A 27,558-nucleotide genomic window follows, 5' to 3' on the forward strand; every position below is an offset into this window, starting at 1 on the left:
CCATTGAAAAGATGACTGACATCAGTATTAGTGTCAGTGGTGTTGAGGAACAATTTTGTTAAAACTGAACAAAGCTCCAGGGCCCTGGTGGAATCCCTATCAGATTCTATATTGAATTTGCACCTGAGTTACTCTCTCTTTCAACTATAATCTATCACAGATACCGTGAACAAAAAACTACGCCCAGTAACTGGAAGGAAACACAGGTGATACCTGTCTACAAGAAGGGTAGCAGAAGTGATCCACAAAACTACCATCCGATATCCTTCACGTCAATTTGTAGCAGAGTCTAAGAAAATATTCTGAGCTCTAACATAATGAGGTATCTTGAACAGAATCTTCTCAATGCCAATCGGCATGGATTCCAAAAAGACTGATCATGTGAAAATCAGCTTTTACTTTTCTCACAACATATATGAAAGCTTTGGATCACAATAGTTAGGTAGATATTTCTTGCTTTCCTAAAAGCATTTCACTCAGTACCACACCTACACTTATTGTCGAAAGTACGATCATATGGAGTATCAAGTAAAATTTGTGACTTGATTCAAGACTTTTTTGCAGGGTGAACACAGCATATTATGTTGGGTGGAGAGTCGTCGTCAGATGTAGAAGTAACTTCGGGTGTGCCCCAGGGAATTGTGTTGGGACCCTAGTTGTTCATGTTGTATATTAATGATCTTGAGGACAATATTAATAGTAACTTCAGACTTTTTACATATGATGCAGGTATATATACAATAAATTACTGTCTGAATGAAGCTACATAAATATTCAGTCAGATCTTGATAAGATCTCAAAGTGATGCAAAGACTGGCAACTTGCTTTAAATGTTCAGAAACATAAAATTGTGCACTTAACAAAAAAAGGAGAGAGAGAGAGAGAGAGAGAGAGAGAGAGACATGGTAACCTATGACTATAATATCAATGAGTTACAGCTGGAATCTGCCAACTCATATGAATATCTGGCCTGTAACACTTTGTAGGGGGTATGAAATTGACTGATAACATGAGATCTGTTGTGGGTAGAAAAAATGGAAATGATTGTATGGCATTGTTGGCCGGGAGGACCCATGCGGGGGAGTGTGGCCACCGTATTCCAAATCCTTTTTAGCTGATGCCACTTCGGCGACTTGTGGGTCAATGATGACGAAAATAATGATGAAGGACACAGAACACCCAGTCCCCTCCTGGGAATCGAACTCGGGGCTCTTGCGTGATAGGCGGATTGTTGTGGGTAGAGCAGGTGGCATACTTAGGTAGAATACTGGGTAAGTACAGTCAGTCAATCTACAAAGAAGACTGCTGACAAATCACTCATGCGATCCACTTCAGATTATTGCTGAAGTGTGTGGGACTCATACCAAATAGGACTAACTAGGGATATTAAATCCATACAGATAAGGGCAGCATAAATGGTCACAGGTCTGTTTGACCCTTGGGGGAGTGTTACCATGATGCTGAAGAAAACTGTCAGACTCTTGAAGATAGATGTAAACTATCCTGAGGAACTCTGCAAAGTATCAAGAACCAGCTTTAAGTGACGACTGTGGGGATATACTACAACCCCCTGCAAATCACTCACGCAAGAATCGTAAGGACAAAATTGGAATAATTCAGAACAGGCACTCTAACAGCCATTCTTCCTGTGCTCCATACATGAATGGAATGAGAAGAAACCTTAATAAGTGGTACAATAGGGTGTACACTCTGCCACACACTTTGTAGTGGTTTGCAGAGTACGGATGCAAATGTGTCAGGATATTTTAGCATATGGTTAGGCAGGCACCATATAGGACAGCTTTAATTGCTGAGAGTGAAGCAAGTACCCACCACGTTCATAATCTAGACAGTCAAAAATTAATTTCTTGTTTCTATGAATATGTCACAATTTTCGAGGATGTGGTTAGGCAGGTACCTAATATCACAGGTTTAATTGCTGCAAATGAAATAAGCACCAGTCACATTCATAATCTGATTTGTCAGAAATACTTTGCTGATTAGTACCACTACCTCACAATTGTTGAGGATGTTGCTATGCATTCCATGAATATGTCATGATTTTGCCGTATGTAGTTATGCAGAAACTTGAGAATACGGGAGAGTAGTACACAGCGAAACATAGTACCCAGTGAAATGTATCATTTCAGGTATTTCTGGTAATAGCTGTTCTTTGTGAGATTTTTTGACAGTAATGGTGGAAAATTTGGTAAGCTGCATTCTTCATGATATGTTATTGCCTTCTGGATGATCAGAAATTAAAGTCAACATCTACTTCAAAATTTTAATATTTTCCATAATACATACAGGTAAGATGAATTTGCTATTTTGTGCTCAAATGTACACTTTTAGCTATTTGCTGACTGGTTTTACACATGTTAGGTATGTAATTTATGAAACATGACTATTTTTTTCTTATGGTATCTTTAGTACACAGTGAAACACTTTTAGATAGTGAAAAAGAGTGTAGAGATGTGGATGGTGAGAAATTCAAGCTGATACAATTTATCAATTTGCAGAATAGCACCAGCAAATCAAGTATCTTACTGAAGGATTTTTATGGTACCTCGAAAGCTCCTCCCTGAAAAACGACAGGACACTTAAAAGGGAGAAGCATCGTACTGAAGTCAACATCTGCAAAAGCGGCTACTGAAGAAAAACCTTTAAGGAAATGGGTAAAGTTAGTAGAAATGAAAAAGGAAATGTGAAGTGCACCAATAAGCAGATAACTACGAAACACAATAGTAAAGGGCTTCAAATGAAAATGACAAAGCGATAAAGATGAGATGTCATCCAATCAACCAGAGGGGAGTTCATCACTAGAACTTTTTAATTTGAACTGGGTTGTTGAGATGGGGTACTATATTTTGGTAAAATTTCCTCTTTTTTTTTTAAGCGAAAATGTAGAAGGCAGTAGATGGTAGTGATAAATAAAAGTCTCATATCTTTGAAAAAAGGTTTTGTATTCACAGAAGCAGAAGACATAGCTTGGGTATCAAAGAAGGGTATTTTGATATTCCTGCCTGTGATGTTGCCTATGGCTCTCGGAGACTATCAAATTATATACTCTGTCCAATCAATTTTGGGAGGCTTGATATTCACTGAGCAAAACTTGTCTTAATGTTTACAATTGTTGTTAACATATATATTAATGTTTTATGCACAATAAAAGCTATTATTACTAATAATGTAAAATTACCTGCCCATTTAATTTTGCTTTATTCCAAAATTACGGCTAAGAATTGTTCTCTTAAATAAATATGAACATTTTGTTCTATAAAGCTAAGTTTACACTGTGGGATTTGTCATGGAGATTTGTACCCGGCACAAGTTGCAGAGAAAAGTATCTCAGCACATGTATACCATGACCTAGTTCAGGGAGATGTGCCCGGCACAAGCAGCCACGTAGTGTGTTCTCACTGGTGACATGTAGTGAGTCAGTTTCACGGAACATGGTTTCTGGCGCAGAACTTTTATTTCTATGTGCTAGTGCTGTGAATCTAATTGTAAAACGAGAGAATAAACATCAGAGAAAGGAACATAGATGGTGGGTACATAATTTTCTCAGTTATTGGTGTAGTCACGGAGCTTACAGTTCAGTGACGAGTGACCTAAAAGTTCAAGACATACATGGTTTCAAAAATTTTGTTCATATGTCTATGACGGACTTTGAAGTATTGCTAGATATGACTCTAATTTTGCCATCTCGAAATCCGCAAACTGTGTGATACAACATTCTACTCAATACAACACTGAACAATAATTAATTGATATACAACAATGAAACTTCAGGCAGTTACACATTAAACACAGGCACATGCAGGGATGCCCACTGCATTTCACTCTAACACACCACTGGCGCAAAGTTAAGAATGTTCTGGAACTTTTTGAACAGATCTTGTACAACAGTTTTAAGAAGTAAACTGCTGGAAAAAAATTAGTACACCTGGAAAGTCGACAACGATTTTTATCCAATGACAGCATATGCCACCCAGGGGATGGTAGATGTACTGATAGTAGTTTCAATGTCGTCCACTAACAGATAGTGTAATGGCATAGCTACCAGAGCACCATCTGTGTCTACACTTTAATAGGGAATGCTCAAAGCCAGAATGCTCAGTGTGATGCTAACATATGAGACAAGCATGCAACCATGCCACAGTCCCGCATTCATGCTTCCTACAACCAACTGAGCAAGTCTGAAAGGGGTCAAATTTTAGCCTTCTGAGCAGCAGTGTGGTCCTTTTTGTAGAATTGCCACACATAATGAGATTTTCACTCTGCAGCGGAGTGCGCGCTAATATGAAACTTCCTGGCAGATTAAAACTGAGTGCCGGACTGAGACTCGAACTCGGGACCTTTGCCTTTTGCAGGCAATTGCTCTACCAACTGAACTATCCAAGTACGACACACGACCCGTCCTCACAGCTTCAATTCTGCCAGTACCTTGCCTCCTACCTTCGAAACTTCACAGAAGCTCTTCCGCAAACCTTGCGGAACTAGCAACTCCTGGAAGAAAGGATATTGCAGAGACGTGGCTTAGCCATAGCCTGGGGGAGGTTTCCAGATTGAGGTTTTCACTCTGCAACAGAGTGTGTGCTGATATGAAACTTCTTGGTAGATTAAAACTGTGTGCCTGACCAAGATTCGAACTCCGGACCTTTGCTTTTCATGGGCACAACTGAGCTACCCAAGCACAACTCCCCCAGGCGGTGGCTAAGCTATGTCAGGGGAGGAACAGCCACGTGTACAAAACATAATGGTTCTGGAAAACTTTTCTTGGCAAAAGTGTGAGAACAGATCAGTGTTGGGTGCACCATCATGTATTTCCAGGCCATTACATTTACCTGTATCATCTGCATGCAGCATCTGTGACCTAACTAAGAAGCAAAAGAATGCAATATATATATTTTCTGGCTGGGAAAACACAGTATTACAGCTGCAAAGACGGAAATAGGTAATTAACTTAAAGGAACATGGGAAGTTTGACTATTTCATCATGAGTAAGTCATTTCTTCCTTTATCAAGCTACTGGTTTCTGAACAGTAGAAACAGGGAAACAAGCAATTTAAAACTACATGCACTATTTGAATAGTCTCCACCATTAATGTGTCTTACAACCAGATCTGTTTTTAAAAGTTCCAACAATAATGTAAAAAAAAAAAGACATTTAAAGGTGAGAGTGTAGCAGTTGCAGTGACGAAAGAACAACTATCAGCAATGTTACAGAATGGTTCTACATGGGATGATGTCATACTAGTGTCTCAAGAGGCACTTAGGACTATATGCCTGAAATCAAATCCCAATAGTTGTTTCTTTTTCATGAAGGCCAAATTATACAATATGTACATAGTATTTAGATGCAACAAGCTTTGAAAAACTCAAGCAAACTCACTACAGAACCAAACCAGTCTCACGTAACTGCTTCACTAAGAATTCAGAGATTCTGCAGAGAGAGGGGGGGGGGGGGGGGGGGGGGGAGAGAGAGAGAGAGAGAGAGAGAAGAGGGGAGGGGGGGAGGGGACACAGCTATATAAAATACTGAGCTAAATTTCATTAATTTATTAACAATTAGGGAACAACTTTAAATAAATGGTATCTCTTTTGCATTTAATAAATACAGCAGAAATGTATGTGTTGTCTATTCAAACTCTAAACCAACAACAATAGCAAAAGAGATCAATAAACTTTAATATTCTTTACAAAATTACACAAGAAAATTTAACTGAGGAACTTGCTCACTTACTAAACAGAGATATCTCATACAAACTGTTCACTCTATTCAGACTCTTGGTTCAGCGGCTGACTGGAGTGGCTGCATTGTTTGAAGTCAAATGGTCTCAGTAGGTATCAAAAGCTTTCTCATTGAAGCCAACAACCCAGTCAGCACGAGTAAGCAGTGTGTCAAAGTGATCATAAATGAAAGCAGGCATAATATATGTAACAGGAATGGAAATTCCTGAATGGGTAACACACAAAACAAAGGAAAAGTAACCACTCACTTATAGCACATAGAAAATGTAATAGAAAACAGTATTTACTCTAGCTTACAAGATCTAGCTTCTTCTCTGGTAAAAGTACACACACAAACACAATCAAACACACAAAACATACACACCATGGACACAGTGGGAGTCTCACCATGACTACGATGTGTGTGTGTGTGTGTGTGTGTGTGTGTGTGTGTGTGTGTGTGTGTGTGTGTGTGCGTGTGTGTGTGCTTTTAGTACAGAAAGAGCAAGAGCTCAAAAGCTAGTGTAAATAATGTTTTCTGTTACATGTTTCTATTCGCCATGCATCAATCAGCTAAAGGTCAGTGGTTGCCTTTCTTTATTTTACATATTATGTGTAACAGAGTTTGAAACAGTTTAAATGTACTGACATATTCTTTGCACACAGTATTGAAAGCTACAGTTGGTAGCAAGCGCAGACAAGTGAATATCAATCTAAATTGAAGTATGATCTTACTATTTCTATATGTACAGCTACACCAGTTAGCTGCTGTGCTAAGAGCCTTCTTAGAGCATGTGATTAATAACTGATGGCATATCACTGCAACTGTATAACAATGTTTATACATTTCAAACATAAAATCTTTGTACAATACTCTTTATGTCTCTCTTAAAAAATCACACTTCTCTTATTTCTAGTAGCAATTATTTTAAAGTCATACAACATTTAATTTGATTTTTTACACTCTATGTATACTCTGTGTTCTTGTACGCCTCACTTCATAGGTCAGCTGTGTTCATAACATTTTCTTCTAATTTAAAATAAATGGATCTTATTACAGCTTCTTCAAAAATGTCATACCAATTGTTTATTAAGCACTACCCAACAAAACATTTTACTGAAAGTACAATTTGTCGAAATTTGTCACAAATATAAAATTTAATTACTGTAACGTTTCTTTAATCAGTTAAGAGTTTCAATACATTAATTCACACTTAAAATTAAACTCACTAAAAAATTCTCTCTTAAATCTAGTACTGACTTTATTAATTACTAAAAAGAAAGAAGTAAGTGCAAAACTTAACTCACACTATTCACAAAGAATCTTCATCTCAGCTTCCTTAGACAAACATTTTTCTTCTTCCTCAGGCTATATTACTATAAATCCATACTACTAAGAACATCAAATGCAAGTATTTCCTCAACTGTATAAAGCAACTGAAAACTACAGACAGAAATAAAATCAGAAATCTGCACTAACTGATGAAGACTGCTGAGTTTCTATAAGAAAAAAATAAAATTTTCTTTTCCAGAAGAAAAAAGATGATCGAAAAGTTCTACAAGTACTGCACTTGTGAAGTAAAAGACAAAACCAATAAATACTGTTTCTGCTAGAGAAATGGATACTATGTGAACAAAATCTAAACTGCAAACAATGCAAGCTACGATTCAAATTACAACTGCTGTACAACATACAACAAACACACCAAAAAAAAGATTATGGAAGTCAGTTTTTCTTATTCAGTTTTTGTGCTTAGGGCAGCTGAAGATGGCTGGATGGACAGGAATAGAAATAAATAGATCAATTATAGTAACATAAATAAGGTTTTGAAACTAAGTTTCGGGTGTACCAGAAAAGGAAACTTTACCATAACGCTGAGAGCAAATCGAGACATGTATAGCACGTGTGATGCGACACGACACTACAGCGCGACTTGCACATTCCTCATGTGTTGCACTGGTCTGTGCATATTGAGATGTGTACACAATCTTTGCACGCACAGGTTGATGAAGCTCTGCGCCGACGAAATTTAAGAGCCCTCGCTCTGTAATCTATCTCAAAGTATTTTACAAAAACTATTCAGTAAAAATATTTGATTTTTGTTTTATCTGTAGTGTTATATGTTAGCTTCATGGTGAAGTGCCCATCATCTCACTACATATTACGATGTACCCATTTAGGTAAGACACTGCGCAAAAATTCTGAAAAGTTTGCAAGGAAATATTGTGGTCGCTATGATTCTGCGTTTGGTGCACGTTACACTATACGATGTTGCATGTGAAATTTAGCTAATAAACTGAATTTTTCTTTAGACTTGGGATGAGGCCTCTATCGGCCTCCGATCTCGAGAAAAAGGATTGTACGTAGTGAGTTCACTCCAGATTGCAAACCCATGAGAATATAATATTCATAACACCCCTCATATAGAAATGAAATTTGGTCAAATTGTAGCACCAAAGGAGAAGAGCATTTTGCCAAATTGTTAACACCTGGACCTACCTTATCTATGGTGATAAATAAGAAGTTATAGTTCTTATTTTATTTATTTTTTTCACTTCTGTGACTATAATTTTTTAAGAGTCATCACTAACTAGAGAAACGGAGAATTTCCTAGCATGAAAATAAACATGAAATTTCTCTTATGTTACTGCAAACTGACACAATGAAGTTTTCTGTAAGCTATTGAGCTCTCTCATCATCAATTGCCGTTTCAGAATTCTGTCGAAATAGCTACTGCAAAGTGAGTTTGTGCAAATTATACTGTGTTTTGCCAAAAGAAGTACAATGAAACCTGTCACCAAGAGAAATGTAGCTGTTAATCATAAATGGTGATGCTTCTTAGAATGAAGAAAGCTTATTAATTCACACAAAAATAAATTGTCAATTCTGTTGCAATTTTGGTTAATTCCTCATAACCCATTTTATTTTTAACAATTAAATGACTGGAATGGAAATTTACCAAAGGGTTTTATTCCTGTTTCTCATCTGGCAAGTATTAAAATGACGATGAGCATACCCTTAAGGCGGAGTGACACGCCCATGTCAGACACTGGTTACTTGCCTACGGCTGGCCACAATGACAATGTGTGATTCGCGAATAGGATAGTTATTGAGAAAAGAAAACAACACAATGGTCAGTGTACTGTCAGCAGCTGAGAACAATGCGTGTGACAGGAATATGGAAACTAGCCAGGTGGGCCTTGTGTGGGGAAGAGTTCACGTTGTTCGAAAAAACGCTGTCATGAAAATAGGACTATCTTGTCAGCACCACATTTCAGTAAATTAAATATATATCATATCATCAGACTCTTCCAGGCCACCCATACTTTCGAAATAAAGCCTATGGCATACGTCATTCGTGTAGCCTTTTGTGTAACTAGTTAATTGATGATGATACCATGTACGCAACCACTGAAATGCTTTTTCGCTAAACTACGCACCAGTTAAAACAATGTCATTCAGGGGGGTTCCTCGACTGTTTCTAGATTACAGTGAAAATGTGATGTCTGCATGCATGCAGTATGAAGTCCCTTATCACATTCATATCCAAGTAATCAAAGTGAAACTCATATACTTCAGATCTTGGACACTTTTTACCAGGAGTGGATAGCAGATACATCTACGGGAATTTCTACTTTTCAAATTTTTGTAATGTATTGTACAGATATGTTAGCATAGGCAGCACATACACACCCTAGTCTCACAGTATAACATTTACAATTTCTGGCCTTGCTTTTTGGTCACATGATTTTATATTATTACTTTCTACTTCATTACCCTCGTGATGAATTGTCTGTCCCTTCTTGCAATTTGAAAAAATTGTGGAAACAGAAGATATAATCCCAGTGGCTAATGGTTCACCAGTCAATGAACTGTGAATGGTTCATGACAAAAGAAACAATAATGAAATGAAACAGCAAAACTATATAGGTATAAATAACTGAAAAATATAATGAACTAATGAAAAAATGAAACATCACTCAATGACAATAATGTTCAGTAATAAGGCAATATTTTTCAGACGCCCAACACTACCACTGGCCATGTGTGGATTGCCTGACGGAGGACATGCGAGGATAACTTTTCCACCCCCCACCTCACCCCTCCCATAATGCTCGCACTGTGTGATGATTTGTGCCTCAAACATGCCGCCACACGACTTGGCGCAGGTGCATGTCACGTTGCCATGCGCCACATCCCAATTTGGACAGGTGCACTTGGACCTGCTGAGTTACAAAAATGGAAGCTGCGCCACACATGCTATATGCGTCTCAATTTGTGCCTGGTGTTAGTGTGTATTACTGGTTTGAATTATGGCAGCTGAGACAAGAAATTCGAATGAAAAAAGTCATTAAAAAAACCAAGGATTGCTCAGCAAGCAAGGGAGAGATGCATGTTCAGACCAGACAGGAATACAAATGGTCAGAAAACAGACTGGAAAAGGAAGGCAATCATGACTGTAATGAAAACTGAATGTGAATGAGTAGTTCATGTAGCCATACAAATGAATGATAGATGGACCACTGAAGTTCTTTGCTGCAATCCAACAGCTAAAAGAGGACTGCGATGACAACCGAACAAAAGATGGGTAAGATGGCATTTTAAAATGTGAAGAAGCACCAGAAATGCTTTTAACTGAAGACTGCATTGCTTGAAAAAGCCTAGCAGGAGCCTCCATCCAGAAGTGTATGTTAAATTGATGATGATGATGATGATGATGATGAAGTGTTATTTAAGAGCATAGCAAGTATGAGGGAAGGTACGCTATAGTTGTTATCACTTATTATCATTTCTGATAATATTCTCCTTCCACTCTCTGATTTGTCAATGAAGAAGCTAATCCTGATTTTAACACACCACCCCCTCCTCTCTCTCATGACATATTATGATTTTCTGTAATTAATATATTTATTAGGTCTGTTGTTGCTCAATTTCTATCTGCAACGTTTGGGGCAAATTTAAGTAGTGTAGCTTAATACCACCTGCAGCTCTACAGTCTCACAATTTGAACAAAAACTTAAAAATAACAATCAGAAAATGAGGCATATTGCTTACATTTGATTTTGTTTTCGGTGCAGAGTAATTTACTTAGTGTGCTACATTAGTTACTGTTACTGCCATCACCAATGTTTGGGCACTTTAAGAGAATGGATAAAACTATGAAGCCTAGAAAGATGCACCAGTTGAAGAAGAGAATAAGAGACCATTGGGATGGTCAAGGGACAAGTGCTTAAATGGGGTGGAAGAAAGTATGCATATGCGCTGGAGAAAAGTCTGAGCCAGAGCAATAACACAGAGGTGGTGGGAAGACCACAGCAGATAAAGAAGCCTGTGTTCCACGCAGACCCTGACACTGATGGGAAACTGAAGAAGAAGAAGAAGAAGAAGAAGAAGAAGATGATGATGATGATGATGATGATGATGAATATGGAGAACCCAAATGGTTTGCTGACACATGATTTGTGAAAACCATTTGCATAGTGAGATGACTAGCCAGAGGGTGGGATAGTCATGCATTATTAGGGGTTGCTGCCAAACAGATCGTAGTGGACCACTTATTTCAGCAGTGACTGGTTACGGGACTGCTCCTGTAGGAGTCTACAGCCAGGCAAATCCTGTCATGGTGTATAGTGTTAGGTATCTCAGTATGTGCAGGCCCATTGATTTATATAACCAGCACCTATAATTGGATTGGGATTGCATACATGTTTTATAAAACTGAAACAGGTATTCTTTGAATTGTGATTAAAGCACTGAAGAATATTTAGTTCCTTGCAGACCTTAAAGATCCCTGAGGTGTGCTACCCAGGAGAAATTTCAATGAAATTTTAGTACTAAGAAAGCTGTTCCTTATTTGTAATGCCACTGGTTTCTATTTACGCCGTTAAAACTGAATACTTCAACACTATTTACGCTGTTAAAACTGAATATCTAGACTAATGTTTTTCTGTTGATAAACCAACCCAAAACCACAGCATAGTGCCCACTTCTCCAAACTCCTGATATTGACTAGTAGCTGATGTGTTGCTGTTCAGAGACTGGAAAAAAAGCAAAATATATCTGAGAACAACTGATATATTCTGAACAATGTAGTGGTCTCCTAAATATGTCTATTACGCTACTGACGACAACAACAAAGGCAAGACACTCTCCCTAGGAACACTGTTCTAAATGCTTGGAACTGATAGTGAACATGAAACCACACTGATAACGTTATACGAAGATATCACAGATGAAATACTTCTAAGTAGTGCTGTTTTGTCTGTGCATGCCTGCTGTGCAGTAATCTCCTGCAGAATGAGATTATTAACAGTGGAATTTATATCACCTGGATCTGCTCTAGAAGCAAGAAGGTGCTTGGATTCAAAACCCACACGAGACAGCAATTCACCATCCAGCCGAAGGTATAAGTCTAATAAGGGAACACTACGATAACTCTATGACCAAATGCAAAACTACCAGATTTCAAGAGAGTTAGTAACACATACCTTAAAGAATCAGAGAAGACTCCAATCTCCCAAATGTGATTAAAGAGGGAAAAGAGGATTCCTTTAGCTGAAGCATGGCGCCATTGTGTAAAGGACCTCTACGTGAACAATGATTGTAAAATGACTTATTCTGAATCCATATTCCACATGGAGAAATTGCAGTTACTAAGTTTGTCGTCATCTGAATAAAGTAGCAAGTACTCCTCTCACCAACAGCCATGTACTGGCAGATGAAGTGTTATTTAAGAGCATAACAAGTATGACTGAAGGTACGCTATAGTTTTCATCACTTATTATCATTTCTGATAATATTCTCCTTCCACTCTTTGATTTGTCAATGAAGAAGCTAATCCTGATATTAACACGCCCCCCTCCTCTTCTCTCTCATGACATGCCCCAAACATTGCCAGCTATGTGCTGACAGATGTCTGGATCACAAGTGACAGAGACAGTCACTCCGATGAAATGTCCAAGCACCATTCCTATGATAAAGCACTTGATCCTGAAGATAGGTCAGATTCTCTGGTTGCCACAGTGTCACATACAGGCTTCTGCCGGGATCTCACTTTTTATTCATTGGCTCAAACTACTGGACGACGAACTAGGGAAGCCGCTTTTGGGTAGCAAAGTGTGCAAGATGTCCATAACAGAGCTATTCTATACACATTTTCATACAGAAAATTCATATTTTTATAGAGTAGGTATGGAAGAAGGAAATATAATCATAACTACAGATGAAGAAAATATCCACCTCACATCAATAAGGTACCAGAGCACTTGTGGAAGGGTTTTACAGCAATCAATCGCAACAAAATGTGGTCTTTCCAGATTATATTGCCTTCAAGACACTGGCTCTGAGGGAAAGATATCAGAAAGACAAGCCATAAATATGTATGGCAGAATATTTAATGTTTCAAAAATCAAGCTATATTGCTATGGCTTTTGGTTGTAACACAAACTACATAATGGAAAGTAGTGAGACACACATTCCTAGAAGAGGCATGCAGTTAACAATGAGTTGAATGATAATATTATGAACACAACAGATTGCTACTCACTATATAGTAAAGATGGTGAGTCACAGATAGGGACAACAAACAGACTGCCAAAGAAAGGACGCTTTCGGCCAACTCTTACTTTTTTGACACACTTTCAGTTGTGACTATCCGCGACTTAGCATCTCCGCTTTATTGTGAGTAGAAATCTATCCTTTTCATAATAACATCATTATTCCATCCTGGATTTTCCATTACTACAATGAGTTTACTTTGTTCACATGGAATAACTACAAAAATACCCAACATACATAACATGATTGGTAACAGGCAACAAACAGAAGTGTAAAAATATTACTAAACTTACAAACGTAAAGACATTAGTGCACTTACAAGTAGTCTAATTCACCACCCAAGTTTCATGAATGGGATATGAAGAACAGGTAAGGGGAGGGCTGTAAGAAGCATTTTAGGTACATTCATTCTACTGCACTTATGACACTGATTATTGTGTGACCCATTTGTCGTAGATGTACCCAAAAACTGTCACTTACAGCAATAATTTAATGTTTATTCCTGTGTTATTTGATGCAAGGTTCCTCCCTGCCATCTAATTACTTCAAATACCAGCAGATCTGTACCATCATCAAGTGGCCCAAATATACAACATAAAATTTAATACTCAGTTGTGTGTAAGTACATTACACATTGTCTTCCACTCGCTGGCTAACTTCAAAATTCAGTAATAATTGTGCAATTAATTAGTTTGCATTGTGATTCAGACCCCAGATATACTCAAATTTTCTTTGAATATTTACATCTGCTGGCAACTGGGGCTGAACTATGTTGCACAATGGTTAAGGCACTGAACTCGCATTAGATACTTCTGCCCTCGTACTTTACCAGCTGAGCTAATGCTCTGTCTTTAATAACCTCAGTTTCACTGAAACTTTTTCCTTTTGTTGCTTCAAACACAGCAAATTAAGCAATCAGTGCTGTCACAACTTTTCATTTCTTTTTTAACTGTTCCCTGTACATTCCAGCCAGTCTTCTGTCACTTATCATTTGTCACTCAATGTTTTAGTTCTCATTCACATGCACATTTTCTTGTCTCCCATAAGGACAGGAAATGAGTACAGGACATGAAACTTAACAAATAACAGTAGTTTGCACATTTAGTCATGTTTGCAGCAATTTTTTAATATGGCTACTTAACCTAAAAATAAATAAACATACATATATGAATCTAGTATTTTGCTATGAGACTCCTGTTCTATTATAATATGAAAAATATCACACCTAAATAAATACTGTAAAACTGAAACATATCACAATTTTTTGGCCATGTAAACTTAGAAGATAACATACAAAGAATGAAATCACAGCTTCAAATATGAACATAACAGCTATTATAAAAGTAACAACAATCTTTGGTACATTAACATTAGATAATGTCATTGTATCATCAGGTAGCAGCTGTACTTGTTGATGGCCTGCTTAGATGCTCTGCCAACCGCTTCTCTGTAAATTAAATGGCCATCACAGAATATTTGTGTGGTATAAAGTTACCTTAAAATTAATTACAAACACTAATTATGCTGTATTGTATGTAACGACAATGTAAATTAAAAACTGTATGAAGGGTGTTTGATATGTCCTTGCAAAGTCTGAGAGATGGCAAAACCGGCATGTATCGAGGTCATGTTTAGTTAGTAGCATCTTTGTAAAGAACACACACCAAGTTTCAGCCATATTGGTCTATTTCTTTGTGTTTGGCATTCATGTGAATCAAGGAAGTCAAGTGATTGCCAAAAATGGACGAAAAAGAATTCAGTATGGTGATTAAACATTACTTTATGAAAGGCAAAACGCCTCAGGAGACTAAAGAGAAGCTTGATAAACAGTACGGTGACTCTGCATCTTTGATTAGAACAGTTTATAAGTGGTTTCAAAATTTTCGGAGTGGTCATATGGGCACAAGTGATGCTGAACATTCTGGACGCCCTGTTGAGGTTATGATTCCAGAAATCATTGATAAAATCCATGATATGGTGATGGATGACAGAAGAGTTAAGGTGCTGTGGGCATCTCGAATGAATGAGTACATAATATTTTGCATAAACATTTGGACATGAGAAAGCTATCCACAAGATGGGTTCTGTGATTGCTCACACGTGACCAAAAACGGAATTGTGTGAAGTTTGCAGCTGTTCAGGAAGAATTCGCAGGACTTCAAGTGTTGTTTCGTCACTGTGGATGAAACATGGATACATTACTATACTCCTGAGACCAAACAACAATTTAAACAATGGGTTACCAAGGGAGAATCTGCACCAAAAAAGGCGAAGATCATTCCTTCAGCCAGAAAGTTTATGGCGACTGTCTTTTGGGATTCGCAAGGGATAATCCGCATTGACTATCTGGGAAAGGGTAAAAATATTACAGTTGAATATTACTCATTGTTACTGGACTGTTTGAAAACTGAGCTGCAAGAAAAATGCTGGCGACTGGACCGCAAAAAAGTCCTTTTCCATCATGACAATGCATCAGCATACACCTCAGGAGTTGTGGTCGCAAAATTAATGGAAACAGGATTCCAACTTGTTTCACATTGCCCCTATTCTCCAGACTTGGCTCCCTCGGACTACTATTTGTTCCCCAATTTGAAGAAATGGTTGGCGGGACAAAGAGTTTATTCAAATGAGGAGGTGATTGCAGCAACTAATAGCTATTTTGCAGACTTGGACAATTCCTATTATTTGGAAGGGATCAAAAAATTAGAACAGCGTTGGCCAAAGTGTGTAAGTCTAAAAGGGAGACTATGTCGAAAAATAAAGGTTTACCCCAAACACATAAGTAGTTTTTATTTTTGCACAGACTTTTCAAATGCTCCTAGTAAGTGAGATATTATCAACAATTATACTGATTCTAAGAAAATAATCTTACAAAGAGATAGCAGGGAAATGTGAAACTACCAAAAGGATGGAGTCAACAAAATTAAGGTTTAGAGCAAGAGAAGAACAGATAAAATACTTAAGTTTATTACAGACACAAATCTAGAAAGAGAGACCAGGCAATTCAAGAGAAGCAAAATGAGCGACTGCCAGCAATGATATGATATAAAGAATGGAGTTTTCAGTTGGCACTGAGCCTGAATGGTACAGTGATTATGAGATGCCTTACCATCTTGATATTTCATATAAATGCTCACACTGAGGGAACATTGAAAACAGCACTGTGACAGTGCCTTTCAACAAACTGGAATAATATCACACTATGTTTTTGTATGTGTGTGTCAATGCCATTCTATTTTTCTCTCTGCCTTTCCTCTACACATGTCATTTCAAAAATACAACAGCTTCCATTTTTTAGTCTTGATCTGTTCTCTTGCTTTTTTGTCATTCTTTTATTCATCCTACCATTTTTACCCCATAACATTGCTATCATTGTTAATTTATTGAATACGAAAAAGAACTCTCATTTAACATCATAAATGAACTCACCAACACTGGGGTGTTAAATGTTAATGGACCTCCTTTACTTTTCATTATCCCTTTCTTTGTTTTCCTCGACTTAGCACAAACCTAACTTCAGTGCCAGTTCAGAACTACTATTACTTTTGGTAGTAATGGTGTACGAAATGTTCTTTTTGCTGTTTTCCATTTATATATTCTTCTGTTGTTAATCTCATTCTTATTTTTTTTCTTGGCCCAACTCATCTCACTTCATACACCTTCACCAGCATACTAGCATTCACTACTGTATGCCAAGGTTTTATATCAAGTTGAAATGAGGTTTGCATGATATTTATAACCTTTCCTGTCAGTTCCTATTTCTGTAGAAGTGAAAGACTGTTCTACTGCTCTCAGTTTCCTGTTAATTTTTATTTGTCTCAGTTTTGTAATAGTTTCCACACTGAAAAGTACAGTACACATCTTTTCAGTCTAACAAACTTCATACAGTATTATATCTCAATGCCAAAGGCACAAAAGATTGAGGATTTTAAAGTATTATGGACTACAACAAAACAATTACTGCACTGCTGCCATTAGTAAGTACTCCACTCCATCTGGTGTTTCAAATAACAGTTTTGAATTTTCATACTAGGTGGACCACAGTGGGAAAGGCAATGTTTGTCATACATATCACTTCTTAATACTTTCAAAGATTTTCAGGCCTACTTTCAAACTTGCTCTATTAATTTCTTCTATTCATTATTGAAATTTATTATGAATAGAGCTAAATAATAGTACATACAATAAGATCAGTAAAATGCAGTCACATCAAGTATGTTCCATTAACAATTATTGTTGCTTCTTCTCCCAGTTTAAGGTAAATTCCTTTAGAACTGCAGATAATAGCTTCCATGCCATGTAATATCCTTGCTTGACTCTTCTTTCAAATCTTAATTTCTTGCAGTTATGGTGAAGTTTAACAGAATCTACAACATTTACAAATATATACTCTTGAGTATGTATATTAAGAGGAAAAAATCAGTGGCTCCTTTCTCGTCGGCTTTTACAGCAGATTTTGTTGAAACTTTGTCAAAAGCTTTTCTCAAAATCTTTGAATGTCAGACAAAGTGGTACTTCACACTCATTGCTCAGAATTATAATTTCATTTTCACATCTTGCAAATGGTCCATGTGCTATGTCCACTTCTAAAACCAGATTGTTCCTTTGGCTAATAAATATCTAATGCTTTTTCTATTGAATCAAAAGGAAAATTCATTGGAGAAAAGTGTAAATTTAGAAGGACACTGTTGACTGGCTGAAGATGGAATGCTTGGAACATTTTCTCTCTACTGTCAGTTACGGTTTCATCTTTAATAATAAAATGTGACTTCTACCTAACGTAAGCTTCTGTCTTATTTTCACGAACTCATTTTTCTGTCAATTGTTTCCCTTGGTAAATTCCCACTGTAAATTATCAAATGCATTTTAGGGCATTTCCAGATAGTTTTGTTCAATTCAACATATTCTAACATGTTCCTATTACCATTTGTTTGAAACTAATGCCTTCTCTTAAATAGCTGCCTTGTTCTATTTGAGGTTTCCTTAATTTAAATACCATAATCTCAAAGTTTCTTTCCTTTCTTTGAAATTCCAAAGGTTTTACGCACCCCATCTGGCATCGTCATTCCAGCAACATTAGCTTACAGAAATATCTTTGTAAAATAATTGCTTCGTTTCATCTGCTTATGTATATCCATCATTACATATAAAGTTCAACTTACGGCTTGATTTAATTTGGTCCCTCTCACTATTAAATAAATTCTCAAAACAGCTGTATTTCTATTTGAGATTTTCTTAATTGAAAGACCATAATATTTTTTTATCAGACAACTCTGTTTCTTCCCAGATTTGTATCCTTTTTACTCAGGATCATATTAGTACATTATCAGTTCAATATTTAAGGTATGTGAGGCTCATCACAACCCTGTACAATTTCTTTATTATTTCATTAAATACAGCAAAGTTTATTTTTAATTCCATTTCCGCTGCTGCTATTCTCGGCAAGTTCAATGAACATATAACCTCTGCCATATTGGATAACACACTCAAAGTATTCCACTGAAGAATAGATCTTGAATCTTATTTTCACAGTCAAATGCCCATTGTCATATTGAAGTCGGATTTGCTATTATTTATGTTTCTGCCTCTTTTTAGAAGCCTTCTATCTTCTACCTCATCACCAGATTCTGAGACAATAATGCACAGATTTAAACGATTTCCATGGAATGTTTTTTTTATATTTTTAATATAAGTCTTGCTATCTTCATCGAGATTTCTCCAACATCTCACACCACAACTATATCCCAGTTGATCTTTTTAATTCCCTTCCCACCACTAACCTGTCTTTGGATTCAAAAGTTCTTTAATTTACTGTCCCTAAGCACAAATTATTGGAAACAGATGGCTATTTAGCCAAACTTCAAGAAGATAGAAGCAACTGAGCATAGCCCATGACCTTACCCAGATTTCCTCAGTCCACTGCTCCCAATATTCTTCCCCAGGGGCCAGAATATCAACATTCCAGTATTTACATGTTGCAGCAGGGCTACCAACAACCTTACCAATAGCCTGACAAGGGTTAAATACTTTGGTAAGTCATAGGAACAGCATTAAATCTCAGTGGATAATTGCTCATAGCAGATTCAGCACAAGTCTGAGTCCTGAATAACAGTGCCTGGAATCAACATGACTAGTTTGCATTCTGACTCTCAAGTGAATAGAATTATTTAGCAATCAGTCAGTCTTTGTGTGTTTCATATAGCATCCAAGTCTCTGACTCAAGACACCAACTCACCATCTGTCTGCAGTGCAAGTTGTTAAGCACCCAACCCATATTTATTCCCAACAAAGGCACACATCAAGAGGGTTAACTTAAAGGTACTAACAGCTGTGCTGTACAGAAGTCTGCATTGACAGTAGGATCTGCCTCCACAGAACTACACCAACAATGCTATAATTTTTAAACTTTTAGCTTACATCACAAACATTTCCCAAACAGAAAAAAATAAAAGTTTTTGCCCTGCTCCATTACTTATCATCACACACCACACATCTGCAAATACATAATCATTTGCTCTCTATTTCACTTGCCACTACTGTAAGCCCCCCTACACACACACACACACACACACACACACACACACACACACCATTAACTATTCTGCACAGTTCACATAATTTATATAACACACCCAGTATGCAAGATATATGAGCAAGAAGAAATACTCTCGCACTTTCTGATGCCAAAGAAGGCAGATGCCAACAGGTGAAGATATTTTCTAGATTTAGAAAGAGCTTTTGATAATGCTAACTGGAATATACACTTAAAAATTCTGGAGGAAAAGGCCATTTATAGCTTGTACAGGAACCAGATTGTAGTTATAGAAAGTTGAAGGACAAAAAAGATTAGATTAGATTCAGTTTTTGTTCCATAGACCCAAAAAATGAGATGATTGTTATGGGTGTGGAATATGCCACAAAGTATAGCATAAAATATGTAAAACATTTGAATATAATACTTACTATCCTGATCATTTGTCAGGAGATTGTCAGAATGGGTGAATACATTACAGTAAACTGTAACTGCTAATATTTACAGAATTAATACACTGTCAGAATGAATAAATTAAATAAATTTATCAGACACAAAATTCCTAATCTTGACTGTTGTGACCAAATGCTGTCAAAACTTAAATCTAACAGACATTTTATTTAAGCTGGTCTAACAGTCCCTGTTAAGACATTTCTCTATAGAGTAGGTGAACTTGCCTTTCAAAAAGTCTTTCAAACTCTGTTTAAACTGTGCTTCATCATAATCCATGTTTTTTAATGGTTGCTGGCAGTTTATCGAAAATGTGTGTTCCTGAATATTTGACCCCTTTTTGTAGCAATGTAAGTGATTTTAGGTCTTTATGTAGATTGTTCTTATTCCTAGCATTGATACTATGTATTGAGCTGGTGGTTGGAAATATATTAATTACAACAAATTTCAATAAGGAATAAATGTACTGAGAAGCAGTGGTTAGAATGCAAAGTTCTTTGAACAGGTTTCTACATGATGTTCTTGAATTAACACCTCAAATGATTCTTATTACACGCTTTTGCACGCTAGAAACTTTTGCTCGGTTTGATGAGTTGCCCCAGAATATCATCATGTATAAAATAATAAAATGACAGTAAGCACAGTATGCAAGTTTTTTTATATTTATAGCTCCTACATCTGACATCATTCTCATTGCAAATACAGACTTGTTCAGGCGCTTCAGAAATTCTGTGGTATGCCCCTCCCAACTCAATTTATTATCGAGTCATAATTCAAGAAATTTAACACTGTCAACCTTTCCAATCTGCATGCTGGAAGGAGATCTCTTACAGGTTTTGAACTGCATGTAGTTAGTATTTTCAAAGTTTAATGACAGTGAATTAGCTTTAAACCATTAATTAATGTCAGTGAAAATTTGATTAGCAGCTATTTCTAAATCTGTACTTGATTTGCTACTTATTGCAATATTTGTATCATCTGCAAACAAAACGAACTTAGCATCTGGTAATGTAACACACGAGAGGTCGTTAGTGTACACAAGAAAAACCAACGGACCAAGATGGAACCTTGTGTAGTAACACACAAAATTAATTCACAATCAGATGTAGACTGACTGCTTACTGCACGGGTACTTCACAACAACACCCTTTGTTTCCTGTTAGATAAGACTCAAACCATTTTGCAACACTCCCGGTGACACCACACTATTCTAATTAACTTAAGAGAATGCTGTGGTCCACACAGTCAAAGGCTTTTGACAGGTCACAGAAAATGCCAGTAGCATCTAATTTACTATATAATGAAGAGATGTGACTTACCAAACGAAAGTGCTGGCATGTTGATAGACACACAAACATACACACAAAATTCAAGCTTTCGCAACCAACAGTTGCTTCATCACGAAAGAGGGAATGTTTCCCTCTATTATATTCATATCTTTAGTATATAATGAATTAAATATATTCTCACTGTAAGTGTAAATAACTTTCCCTATATCAGAACCCCTAAGAACCCCAAACTGTGACTTGGGCAATATATTATTTGCAGTCAGAAGCTTAAGGAGACATCTGAACACAACCTGTTCAAATATTTTTGAAAAAGCCGGCTAAAGTGAAATTGGTCAATAGTTTGATGGTATCTATCTATCACCCATCTTGTAAAGAGGCTTAACTTCAGCATATTTTAGCCAGTCTGGAAATATTCCACTGATAAGAGATTGATTACACTTAAGAAAGAACTCAACTCGCATGAGCACTCTTTGGTTAACTTCGTTGATATGTTATCATATTCACCAGAATATTTACATTTTAAGGATTTTATGATGAATGCTACTTCTTTGGGAGATGTGAGTGTCATTTCCATTTTACTGAAGTTAATTTTAAAGACTGGTCTCAGATACTCCATTGCACTGTTCACCGAATCTGATAACCGCAAGCTGACAGTAACTGAAATAAAGTACTTCTTTAAGAGTTTTGCAACACAACATGCACTTGTTACGAATCTCTTATTTATTTTTAGAGCTATCTATTTCCCTTCCTTTTTGGCCTCATCTGTCTCTCTTCACTACATACCATACAGTTTTCATTTTGTTGCCTGATGTAATGATCTCTTTCTCATAACAAATTGCTTTTATTTCTGGATTACTTGCTTCAGTATTTTGCAGTATTCTTTATAATACATTACAATTCTAACATCAGAGCTGTTCCTAGACAGTAGATACAGTCTCCTTCTTGTCCCACATATCTTCATTCCTTGTGTAATCTTTTGTTTATTTTTTGACTTCTGTGTGACTTAAGTTACCTTTCGAGGAAAGAAATTTTCAAAAGTGGAGGTAACTTTATTAATGAATGCTTTGTACTTTCCCTTTGAATCAGAAGTATTGTAAACATGTATCCAGTTCATTTCTTTGAGCAATTTCCTGAATTTCTCAATTTTTGACTGATTTATTACCCTCCTGTATTCAGATTTAACACATGTTTTTATCCTGACAAGTTTCACCATTTAACACGAGATGCTGCATGTCATGATCAGATTGCCCATTTACCATTGGTTTTGTGATATGACTTTTGTACCTAGATTTGTCTAAAAAGATATCATCAAATGCAGTCTCAGAGCATTTACATATCCTAGCTGCAAAGTTCACAGTACGAACTAAACTAAATGACAGTGTTACTGACTGCAACAATTGTTCACAGGCAAAGCTTTTCAATAAACCCACATTAAAATCACCGGCAACCATTTTTTTTATGTGAGATGGGACAACAGAGCTTCCAGATTTTTTATGAAGAGGTTAAAATTTCCTGAATGTGATCTGTGTATACTTACTATTATAACGAACTTATTATGAAACAGTAATTCTGTTGCAGAAGCTTCGAAGTGCGGCTCTGAGCAAAATTTATTACTATCAATATTCTTGAAATCAAAACAGTTTCTGGCAACTCCTCCTTTCTCCATATTTTCTCTACAGATGTAAGAAGCTAACTTGAATCCTGTAACATTTAACATATCTATACCAGTGGTCAGTGATGTTCAGAGAAGCTGATTATATCAACTGGTTTGCTCAACTAATCCTTCAACACAAATAACCCTTAGTCTTTGGGTATTCTGATGCAATAAGGATAAATGATTCTGTGCACTGGCTGAATTACAACTGGATGAACCTAACTTTCCAGTCAATTTTTGAGTATCGAGTTTAAATGAGAGGCTGTCTGGATTAATTGTGTACATTAAAATTTGCTTTCTGGCTGCCTGTTTTATTAATGTGAATGTCATTTTCAGCCTGACCCTGAATATCTTTCATTTCTGCCCTCCCTACCCTAAAAAACTGCTGTTCTATCACTTGTATCCACTGGCACTTCACACTTGTGATAGTGTCCCCCTTAAATTACTTGCTATTAGCCCGAACAATTTTCCCTTCCCTCTCCTGTTGAGCTGAAGGCCATGCGTAGTATAGTTCCACCTGCTGATAGAGTCAACAGGAACCACACCAATATGAGACCTCATATCTGATCCAAGCAGCCATTCCACCTCTAAATTAACTCTCCTAACAGAAGAGTTTAAATGAGGCTGGTCTTGGCGCCTCAGAACAGAAACGAGCCCAACAACAGTATGTCTCACTGCTGGAGCTGAAGCAGCAGTTGAGAAGGTAGTGAGACAGGGTTGTAGCTTATGCCCATCATTAATAAGTATGTACAACAATCAGGCAGTACAGGAAACCAAGGGGAAATTTGGGGATGGAACTAAAGTTCAAGGAGAAAAAAGAAAAACGTTGTGGTTAGGCAATGACAATATAATTCTGCCAGAGAGGGTGAAGGACTTTGAAGAACGGATGAATGGAATGGACAGTGAGTTGAAAGGAATGTGCAAGACGAACATCAACCCAAGTAAAAAATAGGGTAATGGACTGTTGCAAAACTAAGTCAGACAAATTAGATGACAATATATCAGGAAATGAACACTCACCACTGGATATGCAACAAGGTAATAAAGTTCTCTAATTTACTGCCCTACAGGAAAGTTCTCACACTAAAATTATTCTTAGGACCTACAGCTGGCTGAAACCCAAAGTGGGAAGCTCTGAGATATTTAGTGAGTCTTGGAATGTATATTGGATAGACGGATTAGAGACTAGAGGAGGGAGAGTGTTCACTGCAGCTGACAAAAATACTGTATCTAGTGAGGTCGAAGTTTAGTATGACACTGAAGTTATCTGGTCACGTATAACAAATGTAGGAGAAACCAAGTTAATTGTTGAATGTTTTTACCAGCAACCCGTTTCCACTGTGTCAGTTCTAGAGTTGTTCAAAGAAAGTCTAGGGTCAGCAGCACTTAAATACCCAGATCATGCAGTAGTAGTTGGAGGCAACTTTAACCTACCGAGTATAGACTCTGACGTCCATGGATACATTGCAGAAGGTGGGGGTACAGACAGTCGTGCGAATTACTTTTGAACAAGTTTTCTAAAAACTATCTTCAGCAGCTAGCTTGGCAGCCCACATGCAATAGAAAGCATTTGTAGCTACAAACAGAACAGACCTTATCGACAATGTCAGTATGGAAATAGGGATTAGTGATCATGAAGTCAAGAAGGCTAGGAGAGTGTTTCTGCTAGATACAGCAGATATGTGGTTATTAGTACATCATTTAGTCAATGAACTGGCATCATCTATCTCCAGTAAGATGCATGTAGAGAAATTATGGGCAAAGTTTAAACAAATTGTAAATTGAGATCTGGAGAGTTATGTGCCTAGTAAGTGGATAAAGGATGGAAAAGACCCACCATGGTTTAATAACGAAATTCAGAGGATGCTGAGGAAGCAGAGGTTGTTGCACTCTTGATTCAAAATGGAATGCACAAATGACGGCAAGTGAAGGTTAGTAGAAATTCAGGCATCTTTGAAAAGATCTACGTGCGAAGCATACACCAACTACCATCAAATCTTAGCAAAAGATCTGGCAGAGAACCCGAGGAAATTTTGCTCTTGTGTAAAATTGCTAAGCGGGTCTAAGGCTTCCACTCAGTCCCTTCTTGACCCGTCTGGTAGGACAACTGAAGACAGCAAAACGAAAGCCAAACTTCTAAATTTCACATTCAAGAAATCATTCACAAAAGAGAATCATACAAACATACCTTCATTTGACCATCAGACTGACTCCCATATTGACGACATAGTAATAAGCATCCCTGGCGTAGAGAAACAACTGAAAGATCTGAAAGTAAATATTTCATCAGGTCCATTTTGATTTTACAAAGAATACTCTACACCACTGGCACCTTACCTAGCTTGCATTTATCAAGAATCTCTCGTCTAGTGCAAAGTCCCAAGTGACTGAAAAAAAAAAGCGCAAGTGACTCCGGTATACAAGAAGGGTAAAAGAACGGATCTGCAACATGAAGACCAATATCCTTAATTTCCGTTTGTTACAGAATCCTTGAACATATTCTCAGTTCGAAAATAATAAATTTTCTTGAGACTGAGATGCCTATGTCCACGAATCAGCATGGTTTTAGAAAGCATCGCTTGTGCGAAACTCAGCTGCTGTGAATATACTGCGAACTATAGATGAAGGACAACAGGCAGATTCCATATTTCTAGATTTCCAGTGCCCTATCACAGACTTTTAACGAAGGAGTTAGCATATGAAATAAGTTCACAGATATGTGAGTAGCTCTAAGACTTCTTAAATAATAGAACCCACTATGTTGTCCTCAATGGTGAGTGTTCAACAGGGGCAAGGGTATCATCAGGAGTATTCTAGGGAAATGTGATAGGACCACTGTTATTCTCTATACACATAAATGATTTGGTGGAGAGCAATCTGCGATTGTTTGCTGATAATGCCATGGTGTACACAGAAGGTGTCTAAGTTGAGTGACAGTAGAAAGATACAAGACTACTTAGACAAAATTTCCAGTTGGTGTGATGAATGGCAGCTAGCCCTAAATGTGGAAAAGGCTGCGAAGTGATATGAGAGGAACAAGCTTGTGAGAACTGCAGTAGGAAAAGCGAATGATGGACTTCAATGTATTGGGAGAACTTTAGGAAAGAGTGGTTCACCTGTAAAGGAGATCGCACGTAAGATGCTGTTGCAACCTATTCTTGAGTACTGCTCGAATGTTTGGGATACATACTAGTTTGGATCAAAGGAAGATATCAAAGCAATTCAGAGGTGGGCTGCTATATTTGTTACCATAGGTTCAAACAACATGTCAATGTTACAGAGATGCTTCAGGAACTCCAATGGGAATCCCTGGAAATCCTTGTCGAGAAACACTATTGAGAAAATTTAGAGAACCGGCATTTGAAGCTGACTGCTGAACGATTCTACTGCCACCAACATACATTGCACATAAGGACCATGAAGATAAGATACAAGAAATTATGGCTCATACGGAGGCATATAGACAGTAGTTTTTCCCTAGCTCTATTTGTGAGTGGAACAGAAATGGGAATGACTAGTAGTGGTACCCTCCACCATGCACCGTATGGTGGCTTGCAGATTATCTATGTAGATGTAGATGAGTAACTGAAAGTACTAGATGCGTTTTGCTATTTGGGCAGTAAAATAACTAATGATGGCCTAAAAGAGAGGATATAACATGCAAAGAGGCTGAAGCTTCAAAAAAATTTCTCAAAAAGGGGAATTTGTTAACATCCAATGTAAATGTAAGTGTTAGGAAGTTTTTTTTTTTTTTTTTAAGGTATTTATCTTGAATACAGCTGCAGTATCCCCATGGTACCACCTGCGAGACAGCCATCTATACTGTAAGTTGCCAAAGGTTCGGTCCACTCTGGATACTGAATGAAAACTATACGACACCAACACAAACATACCGCGATGTTTTCAATCAAGCCTCCACCAACTGCCATGGTACTATGGGGAGCCAGCCTCACCACTAGAAGTGTAAGCTTAGACATAAACCGTATTTCCATCACAGGAACTACCTACCTTTTGAAAACCATGTGTCTGCTCTATGCTGCATCTGGTGTCCATCCACTGGGTATGTATTTAGGAAGCCGTCCAGCTACTCTACAGTTAGTTTGCAGTTTGCTGAGCAGAAAGGGGTTCATCCCAGTGCAGCATCCAAGCCTTTGCTGAGTGCATCTGCCATTCACTGTCTCTCTGGGCTTTGTCTTCACAGCTCTCAGCTCACCGCCTCACTGGACCTCATCTTCGATCCTTCCTCAACCTCACCGCATCATATGACCACCTTCAATCCACCCTCAAGCAGCTTACTACTCTGTGCTGACTATGGCCTCAGAGACTTGGTCTATATAAGATC

General features: G+C 37.4%; 1 protein-coding gene across 2 annotated transcripts in view; it reads right to left on the reverse strand.

The window, feature by feature from the left end:
* Window positions 1-14,483: 14,483 nt before the first annotated feature.
* LOC124711894 (osteopetrosis-associated transmembrane protein 1) overlaps window positions 14,484-27,558 on the reverse strand; it is a 99,502-nt gene continuing 86,427 nt past the window's right edge. For both annotated transcript variants that reach the window (XM_047242142.1, XM_047242141.1), the window contains exon 6: window positions 14,484-14,738. In XM_047242142.1, coding sequence (XP_047098098.1) covers window positions 14,683-14,738 — 56 coding nt within the window. In that variant the 3' untranslated portion in view covers window positions 14,484-14,682. The remainder of the gene's footprint in view (window positions 14,739-27,558) is intronic.

The sequence above is a fragment of the Schistocerca piceifrons genome, chromosome 8, assembly GCF_021461385.2.
Source record: "Schistocerca piceifrons isolate TAMUIC-IGC-003096 chromosome 8, iqSchPice1.1, whole genome shotgun sequence".
Taxonomy (NCBI): domain Eukaryota; kingdom Metazoa; phylum Arthropoda; class Insecta; order Orthoptera; family Acrididae; genus Schistocerca; species Schistocerca piceifrons.